Below are 13911 nucleotides of genomic sequence, written 5' to 3'. Positions count from 1 at the left end.
GTCTTGATTCTGCTTTCTGCATTAGAGGTCCTGGCCTTACTGCTGATTTGGGATGCCCTGAGGCTTAACAGGTGGTAGTGTTAGAGAAGTCATACCTTTCAAAGTATTATGTGATCTGATGCCTTTAACCTTCGTTTGCATTACCCAGCCATAATATGCCTATTTGTTCATAGTCTGGTGTTAGATGCCAAAACGTAACTTTCAAGGTGATGTGTATTCAGAGCCAAGTGCTTTATCTGAAGAGTAAAATGTTGGTATTCCCGGAGTTCTCAGTGTATGCCAGGGTTGTGTTTCAAGAGGAGCTCATGGAAATTGAATTTTGCTTAAAAATTTAATTGGACAGAGGTTACCATTGGAATCACAGTGATTGCTGTACAGTGGTTTTGTTCCATAGGGATACTTTCTAAAAGAAGTACAGAAGCACGATCATCAGTACAGGGAATTACTTATCTCATAAAACCAAGTTTGTTTTTTAGAAACATGTTTGAAGTACAAATGTGGTATAGTATAAACTGTAGGTTCTCAACACTCAGTATGTGAACTCCAGGGAATACTCATGTTCAGGGCCGCCATCAGGGTGGATGGGGGGGGGGGGGCAACTGACACTGCAGTGAGGGGCAACGCTCTGGAAGGGCCACATGTGCTGGCTGCAGGCCTGTGGTTCATTTACCAGCACACAGAGTTCTAGCGCTGACGTCACTCTTCTCTTCCCACTGCTCCCCGCCTCCTCTCTGTCTGTAGTTAGAACAGGACAGAGGGGAGGAGCAGCGGGGAGAGAAGAGTGACGTCAGCGTCGGAATGCGGGGAGCTGGTGAGTAAGCCTACAGCCGCTACAGAGGACTTTCTATACTGGGGCACCACCTATAACTAGCTACAGGCTACCTATACTGGGGCACCACCTATACCTGGCTACAGGCTACCTATACGGGGCACCTCCTATACCTGGCTACCTAAACTGGGGCTGTCACCACCTATACCTGGCTACCAATACTGGGGCACCACCTTTACCTGGCTACCTATACTGGGGCACCACCTATACCTGGCTACCTATACTTGGGCACCTATAGCTCGCTACATATACTGGGGGAACCTGTACCTGTCTAACCTATACTGGTGCACCACCTATACCTGGCTACCTATACTTGGGCACCTATAGCTCGCTACCTATACTGGGGGCACCTGTACCTGTCTAACCTATACTGGTGCACCACCTCTACCAGGCTACCTATACTGGGGGCAACTATACCAGGCTACCTATACTGGGGGGAAACTATACCAGGTTACCTATACTGGGGAACCACCTATAGCTGGCTAGCTATATTAGGGCAACTATACCAGGCTACATATACTGAGGCACCACCTATAGCTGGCTACCTATACTGGGGGCACCTATGCCTGGATACCTATACTGGGGGTACCTATACCTGGCTAGTGAAGAGGGACAAGCTGAAACAGAGGGGGACAAGAGGTGACTCAGAACAAAAGAGGCTCAGGGGGAACAGGGGGGGGGGGGGCAAAAGAGGCACAGGGAGAACAGAGATGAGATAGGGGGACATGAGGTCACACAGAGGGCCACAAAAGAGGCACAAACTAAGGTGACACAGAGGGGGACAAAAGAGGCACAGGAATGAATAGAGGGGGACAAAAAAGAACAGATTCAGGATAAGAATAGACCTACAGTCCCTATCTCATTTGTCACTGTGGACTTACTCTATTTTGCTATTATTTGGCTCCACCCACAACCAGCCATGGTCACGCCCACATCATCATTTTTCGCTGCGGCATGCTTTATGCACGGGCTGGCTAGTGGACGGGCACAGCAGCTAGTGGGTGGGTGGGGCCCAGGCCTGATGATGTGAGGGGCACCAAAATTTCAGATGGCAGCCCTGCTCATGTTGGACTCTGGGAGCGGGTGGATGTGTACAATGTATCCCTATAAAGACCATTCTCACTGCAGCACTTGCAAATTGAATAAACACACTGAATGTAGTATTTTTTGAAGTGATTGTAATGCACTTTCCATTCCTGAACAGAATTGCAAAGTGCAACTGCCAAAAACTGCAAAACTGAAATTGCTTAGCAATTGTATTCTTAGATTGCAAGTGTGAACCAGACCTTAGGAGAGAACTTTCTTCTGGAATGCTATAAAATATTACTAAAAAATCCAACAAGCAAGGGATGCTGCAAACCTGTTCAGCTGCACAGCCACAAATACACCTCCCTGTCCACTAACTGTACAGCAATGAAAATGAATGAACCAGAAACCTAAGAGTGCTGTGGATGCATATAGGATACGTGACTGTATTAACCATGAACTACAAACCCTTTACTATTCTGTTACCATTAGACTATGAATGCTAGATGCCAGAAAAGGACTTACACATGGGCGAGTGGTGTGTAATTTACCAGTCGAATGCAACATCATTAGCTGAATCTTACGAACAGGAAGAGAAAAATGGGCAGCAGAGGGGTGTTTGAAGTCAGAGCCCTGAAAAAGATGGTGGAGTGCAGAGAAAGCTAGAAATATATATTGTGCTGTGTGAACAGGATGCTGTGGAGAAGTGTTTGCAAGCAACAGACAGCCAGGTACTCCCTCACTACTGTAGGGGAACAAAATCAGTAATATAGTCAGGTCCATAAATATTGGGACATCAACACAATTCTAGCATTTTTGGCTCTACACGCAACCAAAATGGATTTGAAATGAAACAAACATGATGCGGTTTAACTGCAGACTGCCAGCTTTAATTGGAGGGTATTTGCATCCAAATCAGGTGAACAGTGTGGGAATTACAACAGTTTGCATATATGCCTCCTACTTGTTAAAGTGAACCTTAAGTCTAGTGAAAAAAAATGAGTTTTACTCACCTGGGGCTTCCCTCAGCCCCTGCAGCCGATCGGTGCCCTTGCCGTGTCTCTGTGAAGCACAAGTCCCCGGCGGCGACCACTCTACTGCAACTGTCTTCAGTTCCTGCTTGTTCTTGGGGCATTTCCCCTTCAGTTTTGTCTTCAGCAAGTGAAATGGATGCTCAAACAGATTCAGGTCAGGTGATTGACTTGGCCATTGCATAACATTCCACTTCTTTCCCTTCAAAAATGATTTGGTTGCTTTTGAAGTATGCTTTGGGCCATTGTCCATCTGCACTGTGAAGTGCCGTCCAATGAGTTCTGAAGCATTTGGCTGAATATGAGCAGATAATATTGCCCAAAACACTTCTGAATTCATCCTGCTGCTTCTGAATTCATCATCAATAAATGCAAGAGAACCAGTTCCATCAGCAGCCATACATGCCCACCAGGGGCGTCGCTAGCCCTATTTTAGGGGGCCTGTGCCCCCAACATGTCCTGGCATGCCTCCAATCTATTTCTAGGGCTGGGCGCTAGGACCTAGCGGACACCGCACTGATATGCGGAAGTAACATCACTTCCGCATATACAGCATGGTGCGCCCGGCACCCGCTCTAACCTGGTCGGGTCGCCCGCTGATCGAGGTCTGATGCTGCTGCTGGCTGTCAGGTGAGGGGGGCGCCTGTCACTCACTACCTAACTGGGGGTCCCTGTCACTACCTAACCTGTATGGCGCCTGTCACTCACTACCTAACCTGGGGGTCCCTGTCACTCACTGCCTAACTGGGGGTCCCTGTCACTACCTAACCTGGGGGGGGGGGCGCCTGTCTTTCACTACCTAACCTGGGGGGTCCCTGTCACTCACTACCTAACCTGGGGTCCCTGTCACTCACTACCTAACTGGGGGTCCCTGTCACTCACTACCCAACCTGGGGGGCGCCTGTCACTCACTACCTAACCTGGGGGTGCCTGTCACTACCTAACCTGGGGGTGCCTGTCACTACCTAACCTGGGGGGTGCCTTTCACTCACTACCTAACCTGGGGGGCGCCTGTCACTCACTACCTAACCTGGGGGTCCCTGTCACTCACTACCTAACCTGGGGGTCCCTGTCACTCACTACCTGGGGGTCCCTGTCACTCACTACCTAACCTGGGGGGTGCCTGTCACTCACTACTTAACCTGGGGGTCCCTGTCACTCACTACCTAACCTGGGGGTCCCTGTCACTCACTACCTAACATGGGGGACGCCTGTCACTCACTACCTAACTTGGGGGTCCCTGTCACTACTCACTACCTAACCTTTGGGGTGCCTGTCACTCACTACCTAACCTGGGGGTCCCTGTCACTCACTACCTAACTGGGGGTCTCCTGTCTCTACCTAAACTGGGGGCTCCTGTCACTACATACACTGGGGGGTGCCTGTCACTACCTGAACTGGGGAGCACCTGTCACTACATACACTGGGGGGCTCCTGTCACTACATACACTTGCGGGCTCCTGTCACTAAATGAGCTGGGGGGCTCCTGTCACTACCTGAACTGGGGGGCTCCTGTCACTACCTTAACTAGGGGGCACCTGTCACTACCTAAACTATCCAGGCCAGCCAGCCCAGCATCACCACCAGCCAACCAGCCCAGAATCGCTGTCAAAAAGGCCACAGCATTACCACCAGTCAGGCCAGCATTTACTTCAACCAGCCAAGCACAGCCCAGCATTACCACCAGCCAGGTCACAGCATCACCGCCAGCCAACCCAGCCACAACATCGGCCACAGCATCACCGCCAGCCAACCCAGCCACAGCATCACTGCCAGGCCTTTCAGTCCACACATCATCCCCAATCCAGCCAAAAAAAGTATTGCCAGGCACAGCAGCCAGTAGAGGAGAATTCAGAAGCCAGGTGAGAGGTGTCTACCATATTAAGGGGGCATTCTGCCTATTTATGTGAAATGCTGTCTATTTATGTGCCTCATGACTGCTGAATTTGTCTTGTTGGGGGCCTCATGATTGCTGAATTTGTCTTGTTGGGGGCCTCATGATTTGTTGGGGGCCTCAAGATTGCTGAATTTGTCTTGTTGGGGGCCTCATGATTGCTGAATTTGTCTTGTTGGGGGCCTCATGATTGCTGAATTTATCTTGTTGGGGGTCACATGATTGCTAACTGAGAGACTATGGGAAAAGCTGACTCATCATCATATGAGACAATAGCATTAAACCTACTTTTTTTAGCTTTTTAAAACAGAAAACAAAACTCGGAGGTTCTAAAAAAAACGAATATATTTTTTCAGGAGTAGGATGGATGAAATTGTTTCTCCATAATGTTCATGTATGAGTTAAAACGTTTGTACAGTATTTAGTTTAAATTGCTGTTGCCACTTTGCGATAGATAAGTGACTTTTGGGTTGCAGTTTGGGCACTCTGCCTCCAAAAGGTTCGCCACCACAGCGTAACCCTCATATTTTTCGGCGCGCTAGCTGCAGTGTGCTGATCTCTGCTGCCTACAGTATGTACAGTATAAGCTGTTCTCCAGTGCCTGCACTGTATGTTGGCTACCTCCAGTGTGTACTGTGCCTTTACTGATTGTAAACTAGCTGTATTGTATGCTGATCCCTGCTACTTTCAGTATGTACAGTATTCGCTGTAGCCTGGTACACACATACAATTTTGATTAGCCAATTTTAGCTCTGTTCATCAAATTCATTGTCTGTTTGCCCACTTACTGCATGGGGGTGGTAAAATTGGTCAGTGATTGACCAATCAAAATTGTATGTGCGTATATATCTTTGATCTATGCCTATTCTGATTGTAAATTATCTAAATAAAGGACAGGAGGCTCCATCCAATATTTCAATGGGCAGGCCCATTATCTGTAGCTTACACCGCTGCTAAGTTCATGTACATTTGGCCTCACCCATGGCCACGCCCACTCACTGCATGGCCATGCCCATTCTTTAGCCGCTGCGCGCGCCGCATATACCCCCACCTAGTGCCCCCGATCTCCAAGGACCCTAGGAACGCCCCTGATGCCCACGCCATGACACCACCATGCTCACTGATGAGGTGGTATGCTTAGGATCACGAGCCGTTCTTTTCCTTCTCCATACTCTTCTCTTTCCAACACTCTGGTACAAGTTGATCTTGGTCTCATCCGTCCACAGGATGTTGCTCCAGAACCGTGAAGGCTTTTTTTTAGATGTCATTTGGCAAACTCTAATCTGGCCTTCCTGTTTTTGAGGCTCACCAATGATTTACATCTTATGGTGAACCCTATGTATTCACTCTGGTGAAGTCTTCTCTTGATTGTTGACTTTGACACACATACTGGAGAGTGTTCTTGATCTGACCAACTGTTGAGAAGGGTGTTTTCTTCACCAGGGAAAGAATTCTTAGGTCATCCACCACAGTTGTTTTCCATGTTCTTCTGGGTCTTTTAGTGTTGCTGAGCTCACAGGTGCGTTTCTTCTTTTTAAAGAGACTCCGTAACAAAAATTGCATCCTGTTTTTTATCATCCTACAAGTTCAAAAAGCTATTCTAATGTGTTCTGGCTTACTGCAGCACTTTATACTATCACTGTCTCTGTAATAAATCAATGTATCTTTCCCCTGTCAGACTTGTCGGCCTGTGTCTGGAAGGCTGCCAAGTTCTTCAGTGTTGTGGTTCTGCTATGAACTCCCCCTTCCAGGCCCCTATATGCACACTGCCTGTGTGTTATTTAGGATTAGAGCAGCTTCTCTCTTCTCTCTTATCTTTTACAAGCTGGATAAATCGTCCTCTGAGCTGGCTGGGCTTTCACATACTGAAGAATTACAGACAAGGGCAAAGCTGTTTGCAGGAAGAAACAAGCAGCCTGAAACTTCAGTGCATGAAAACAGGGGGAAAGAAACACACAAATGATCTCTTGAGATTCAAAAGGAAGGCTGTATACAGCCTGCTTGTGTATGGATGTATTTTCTATGTGTGGACATACTGTACATCAACCTACTTCCTGTTTTGGTGGCCATTTTGTTTGTTTATAAACAAACTTTTTAAAACTGTTTTTAACCACTTTTAATGCGGCGAGGAGCGGCGAAATTGTGTCAGAGGGTAATAGGAGATGTCCCCTAACGCACTGGTATGTTTACTTTTGTGCGATTTTAACAATACAGATTCTCTTTAAGAATGTTCCAAACAGTTGTTTTGGCCACACCTAATGTTTTTGCTATCTCTCTGATGAGTTTGTTTTGTTTTGTTTTGTTTTTTTTTTCAGCCTAATGATGGCTTTCTTTACTGATAGTGACAGCTCTTTGGATATCATCTTGAGAGTTGACCGCAACAGATTCCAAATGCAAATAGCACACTTGAAATTAACTCTGGACCTTTTATCTGTTCTTTGTAATTGTGATAATGAGGCAATAACACACACCTGGTAATGGAACAGCTGAGAAGCCAGTTGTCCCATTACTTTTGTTCCCTTAAAGCAGGAGGATTAGCCATACTATGCAATGGAAAAAACTCATATATAAGTAGATAAATACTTGATCTACTTACATAACACATTTATTGTACTGTCCACGTTTTTATTTCAGTGAATTTTATATAGTAAATGAAGAGAATTCTGTTCCTGGGGGGAACCATGTATTTTGCCCACAGTTTGAGGCTAAATACTAATGTTGTTTCTTCCCTTAACTTTTTTCTTTTCTCCTCCAATCGCTGAGTCACCTCAGACTTCTTTGTAAACACAAGTGAGCAGAGGATCATGTTTCAGCAAGGCAGCTAGGCAAGGAAATAAGGGGAAGAGGAGAAATATATTATAGATAAAAAGACCCCCAGCATGCAACTGTTTGGCAATGGCTATTAAAGGGCCAGTGCTACTAAGGTATGTGATAACTCCAAACCATAACAGCAGAAAAAGTTTTGAAAGTTTTGAATGCAGGATTAGCATCTTTATCACTTAATACACTCAGACCAGTTGCTGTTAAAATTTGATTTTTATGGTGACAATCTCACTTTAACAAGTGGGAGGCACATATGCAAACTGTTGTAATTCCTACCCCGTTCACCTGATTTGGATGTAAATACCCTCAAATTAAAGCTGACAGTCCAGAATTAAAGCACATTGGAGTTGAGTCACTATATCAAATAGCGGCCTTATCAGAGTTGACATGCCTTATCAGAGTTGGCATGCCTTATCAGGGTTAGCATGCCTTATCAGAGTAGCATAGCGACAGCTACTAACTTATGCCTGCTAATTGGCAATGACGAGAGCTCCACTCGTCCTGCCCTGAGCCCCTGTGGGTCCAATCACTTTAAAGGACATTATCCCGCACTTTGATAGGCCCAATAGGCTGCCTATCAAATTTCTGGTCAAGTGACAGGCAGCCTATTGGGCCAATCAAAGTGCTGGGATAATGTCCTTTGAATCAACCCCGCTGTGTTTGTTTCATATCAAATCCATTGTGGTTGTATATTGAGCCAAAAATGTTACAGTTGTGTCGATGTCCCATTATTTATGTACCTGACTGTAGTATAATTGCATTATTTATCAGGGTACACTCTGGGACTGATCTCAAATATTTATAGAATAAGAACACTGATCCTTTAATACTAAGTTAACTTGTTCATAAACTAAAGAAATCACAATTCACAAGCTCCCATAGACACTATAGCTAAGTGCATAAAGCTCTGTATAGAACTGGTGACTTTACTTTGGCTGTGTCTTGTCAAATTGAACTCTGTTCACATTCTTTGACCCTAAAATCCCTAAAATACTTTCTATTTTCACATGAGAGTATTATTTACGTATTTCTCCCTGCAGATAAACATTGCTGCGGCTGTGTCACTGCTTTCAAATGCAACATTTTTTTCCAGGAACAAAAAGCGATTTTGCTTGTATGCTGTGTATCCGTGTCTCCACTGAGCTTATTCATCACATCCTTTCTATGCTCTGTATAAAAATGGCAAAAACGGAATTCTTACAATAGTATGGAATAGTTAATTTCATATAAAGCCTGAGTATTCTATGACTATAAATAATAACTGTGGCATTTGTTGGGATTAAACAATGTGTTCTTTAGTCATTTTTTTACTTCTAAAATATATTTTGTACCATGCTAGTACTGTATTTGGCTAGCCGGTTTTCCCCAGAGGCAATAAGTATCGATTACTGAAAAATAGAATAATGGGTAACTTGTTTCCTCGTTTGAAAAGGATAGCATCTGAGACTATGACCTTCTGTTTCATGAGCAGTTGAAACAAAGTTCACTGTGGAGACAAAAATAAAAACAATCTGAACTATGATTAATATATATTATTAGTTTGATGTGTATTATATTAATATGTTATAAAGTTGCTTACATATAATGTGCATTGATATGTTAATAATTATGAGGTTATAGGCTTTCTTGGTGATTTAATTTGGCATTGGATATAGGGTTTTTGTTAGAGATCTCTATGATTACTGTACATGTCATGGATAGTAACAAGAGATTTAATGAACTTGTACAAGGATAGATATTTTTTTGTGAGAGAAATATGAAGGCTGATGTGTTTATTTCCTTTGAAACAATGCAAATGTGCCTGCTTGTCCTGCTGATCCTTTGTCTCTAACGTGCCCATACATCAGACGATTTAAGGGCAGATCAACCAAGGGACAGATCTCTCTCTCTCTGATTGAATCTCATTTGGAGAGAGATGTTGGGTGTCATAAACCGCAGGCCGATTCCCGATCAATTTCAACATGAAATCTTTCAGGATTCAGCCTCTCTGCCTTTGGTGCTGCCCCCTCCCAGTGTTAAATGTGCCCAATGGTGCCCCGTGCATGAATACTTTACCTGGTGGTGTCCACCACTGGCTCCGTACTCCATCCTCCACAGGGACACATGACAATAGACCCTGCATGGGATGCAGCCACAGGGGGGCCTAGAAGCCGCAGGGGTCCCCATGGGGGAAGGGTTTATTTTCCCTGTCCTGAGCGACCAACCAAGGGCAAGGAGACAAAAAACATTTTGTTCTCTGCTCAATTGTTCTAATGACTGCATCTGCTCAGCCACAGAAAAGGAATCATACAAAGTTGTGCAGACAAAGAATTGTAGACAGTCCCTATTCAGTGTGCAGCAGGCTCTTGTGTACAGTGCACAATCCCCAGCCTCTCCACCCCTCCCCATGTTTTGTGTACTGTAGTGATGCTGGAGGAGTCTGGAGAGCCAGCTCTGCTCACAGCCTCTCCACCCGTCCCCAAGTGCTGTGTACTGTAGTGATGCTTGAGGAGTCTGCGGAGCCAGCTCTGCTCCATCAGAGATGGACAGAGTGAGTGTAATAAGCTGAGGCTGGGAGCACACTCATCTGTTGGTTTTCTGTATACGTTTTCTGCACACCATGTGTGTCTGTATATGTGAAAACATGCACATTGTATCATAGAAGCTAATGTAATTCATAGAGAAAATGCGTACATTGCTTCACTGCAGTCTGTTTGCGGTTAGGGTTAGGGTATTGGGAAAACACATTCAAGTGTGCACTAGCCAACTCATTAACAGTGGTTCTCAGTTTACCAGTGCAGAAAGCAGGGGGAAGGGGCCCTAGCCAAAGTATCGCAGGGGGGCCCAGTGAGTTCTAGTTATGCCCCTGATCCTCCATCCACATATATGTGCCCCACGTGGTTGCCAGCGTATATGGGGGCATGTGTGACGTCACACAGCGTTTTATCTCCATATGTTCAACTGTATGATCTAAAATCTGCATAGTGTAAATAACGCACACAGCCGTACAACAATAACAAAGAATTTGTAAAGTACTTTTCTCCCTTAGGACTCAAAGTGCATATGCAATTGACTAAACAGGGGGCTTTCCAGTTTTGATTTAAATGCCTCTAGGGTTGGAGCTTGGGTGAGGTAAGGTATTGCAGAGGGTAGGGGCAGCATGACAGAAGGCACTGGCTCCAAAGGTTTTTATGTGGACTCTGGGAGGGGTCAAGTTATTAGATCCTGTTGATCTGGAGTTGTGGGAAGTGTGACACATTTGCAATAAATCCTTCAGTTATCCAGGGCCTAGGTTGTGTAGAGATTTAAATGAGCAAGCATTCACAATACACTTACACCATGACAATTGTATCTGTTGAAAAAAATAATCTATATAAAGCAAAAATTCATAGTTGTGTGGGCTGCACTTCTTCTGGATTGTGAAATCTGTCACCACAGCAGCCAATAACTAAAACTCTCACTAGACTATATTATATTAAACCCAGCACTGCTTGTAATTCAGCTCACACTGGGCCCCTGGTCACACTGTAGCAGACCGTATAATCCTTAGTGCTATGGATAAATGCAGCACTGGGAATACTTAGTCCAGGAAACCGATTTACTTGGACTATAGTCCAGGGTCACTGGTGAGTGGTGACCATTTCAAAAGACATTCTAGCCAGAGGATAATTTTTGCAGTTAGGAAGACTGCAGTTTCCGAATCATTTCAGCAGTGGCAGCCTACATGATTTATTTTATGATAGATTTACTTCAGTCTCTGCTTCTGTACTGGCCCACCCAACGGCTCAGTCACAGCAGTTTTCATGGATTTTATTGCCACTCACACATAAACAGACAGATCACTATGTATGCAGTGTCAGTGGATAAAGCTGCCTTTGTTGCAGCACTTGGTGTCAGTATGGTTGTGAGACGAGCTTTAATGTGGATCAGCTGAAATTAGTCTTCTTCACTGTTTCTATGAGCCAGATTGTGAGTTTCTCTGTCACACTCAGATAAGAACAGTCTGTTTTTCCTCCAAGGGTCCAATCAAATTTTTACTTTTTAAACTCGCATAAAATTGTAGTTGAAGTGCTTGTTTATACGGATGGTTTTGAAGACAAAAATCTGCTTGGTTTTCTGTCCTGTAAAATTGGGGGTCTTAGGGGGGTCTTAGGTTTAGGCACCAACAGGGGGGTCTTAGGTTTAGGCACCAACAGGGGGGTCTTAGGTTTAGGCACCAAGAGGGGGGTCTAGGGGTTAGGGGTAGGTACAGGGAGGGTTACTTATGCACCAACAGGGGGGGGTCTTAGGTTTAGGCACCAACAGGGGGGTCTTAGGTTTAGGCACCAACAGGGGGGTCTTAGGTTTAGGCACCAACAGGGGGGTCTTAGGTTTAGGCACCAACAGGGGGGTCTTAGGTTTAGGCACCAACAGGGGGGTCTTAGGTTTAGGCACCAACAGGGGGGTCTTAGGTTTAGGCACCAACAGGGGGGTCTTAGGTTTAGGCACCAACAGGGGGGTCTTAGGTTTAGGCACCAACAGGGGGGTCTTAGGTTTAGGCACCAACAGGGGGGTCTTAGGTTTAGGCACCAATAGGGGGGTCTTAGGTTTAGGCACCAACAGGGGAGTCTAGGGGTTAGGGATAGGTACAGGTAGGGTTCTGTGTAAGAGTAGGCTTGGGTATAGTTTTAGTAAAATTTTAGTAATAATTACTAATGTATTACAACACTTATTACGAACGTAGTTATATTTATATCATCTTTATAAACAATATTTTCAGATTTTATTATAAGAACAAACCATAAATGACGGTTATTCACAATAATATACAATTATAACAATTAAACATATATTATTGGTTTTTTTATAAACGTAATTATAAGTTTAACTTTTGAAACAGGGAAGATTAACGTTTTCACAATTTCCGATTTCATAAACATTATTTAATGATTTATAATTTTGTTAAACATTATTTGTAAACGAAATATAGCACACTATATTTATAAACCCTATTAATGATTAATTATTATTTAGAGTTTACACCCCGCGCCCTTTTTGTCCAGGCGCCCTTTTTGTACGTACGCCAATAGCATATGTGGTCAGTAGAAGAGCCAGGCACCTCCATTTATGGGCTGATTCACATCCATGTGATTAGTGACGACATGATTGAGAGTGGCTAAAAGATTACTACTTGCAGCATACAGGGTGGGGCAACTGACCTCAGCCACATGTAGATGTACAGGACACAACTGTATAACCATAGTTTTAAGTGATGAACTGTGCAGATTTCCATGCATTCAGAAATCTGAATCTGAAATCTAGACAGATGGGTTTACTATTATGTTATTTTCACTGCAGTTGCTGTTAAAAGTCTTATTAATGTAATAAACTAGCAAAAAAAAGTGAGCTTGATTTTTATTTTTGTGAAATAACACATTGATTCTCTGTTCTTTCTCTGCTTTAGGGCATGGCGTTTTCTCTGGAGGAGAGACTACAGTTGGGCATCCACGGCCTGCTTCCTCCATGTTTCCTCAGCCAAGATGTCCAGGTCTTGAGAGTACTTCGCAACTATGAGAGGCAGAAAAATGATCTTGACAGGTAAAAAAACAAAATAAAAAATGTTATCATTGAATAAAAGTAGTAAAGCTTACCTTGCTTGGCACAATAGCAATTTCAGGCTGATTTCCACAAAATGGAGCAAAACTGGGGTTCTGATTATTTTTTCTTGTTGCCCAGACTCTTCCCCATACCCCATCATCACCCTCGGGAGGCAGTCAGGGAGGAGGCACTGGCCAGTCTTTCCATGTCAGAACAAATCACCTGATACTGCTCACCTCCTCCCTGTGTTGGTGAGAGATTAAAGCGACCCGAACCGGCCAGTATTCGTAAAAAACACACTACCAGATCCGAGGGCTAGCCAGATCAGGTAGGGTACATTACCGCCACTCCTGCACCTCACATTGGCACAGTTTCAGTTGTAGCAAAAAAGAATACTGCGACCCCAGGGTCATGCTGCTGCAGCTGTGGCTCTGTGTGTCTTATCACAGAGTGCAGGGAGTTGGGGGAGGGGCATGGAAGGGGCAAGGAAGAGGCAGAGCTTGGCCATTGAGAGCTGGGGAAGTGGTGTCACTAATGCCAGATGGGGCCTTTTGCAGGATTGCCTCTCCTGCAAAGGACGCCCCTTGCCCTTTAAGTCTAACGATAAACTGGTTGTCAGAAAATTTGGGGGGCCACAGCATGGCTCGAGGAGGGATAAGTACTATCAAGATTATTCTGAGTATTTTCTTCCTTGCTAGTGTCTTAAAGGACAACTGTAATGAGAGGAATATGGAGGCTGCATTATTTATTTC

At 44.6% G+C, this 13911-nt stretch overlaps 1 protein-coding gene across 2 annotated transcripts in view; it reads left to right on the top strand.

Moving 5' to 3' along the window:
- Nucleotides 1–13911, top strand: part of ME1 (malic enzyme 1) — a 385689-nt gene that overhangs the window by 45267 nt on the left and 326511 nt on the right. For both annotated transcript variants that reach the window (XM_068281558.1, XM_068281557.1), the window contains exon 2: nucleotides 13026–13159. In XM_068281558.1, the coding sequence (XP_068137659.1) occupies nucleotides 13026–13159 (134 nt within the window). The remainder of the gene's footprint in view (nucleotides 1–13025; nucleotides 13160–13911) is intronic.

Source organism: Hyperolius riggenbachi, chromosome 4 (genome assembly GCF_040937935.1).
Source record: "Hyperolius riggenbachi isolate aHypRig1 chromosome 4, aHypRig1.pri, whole genome shotgun sequence".
Taxonomy (NCBI): domain Eukaryota; kingdom Metazoa; phylum Chordata; class Amphibia; order Anura; family Hyperoliidae; genus Hyperolius; species Hyperolius riggenbachi.
This window is presented reverse-complemented; position numbering and strand designations above follow the sequence as displayed.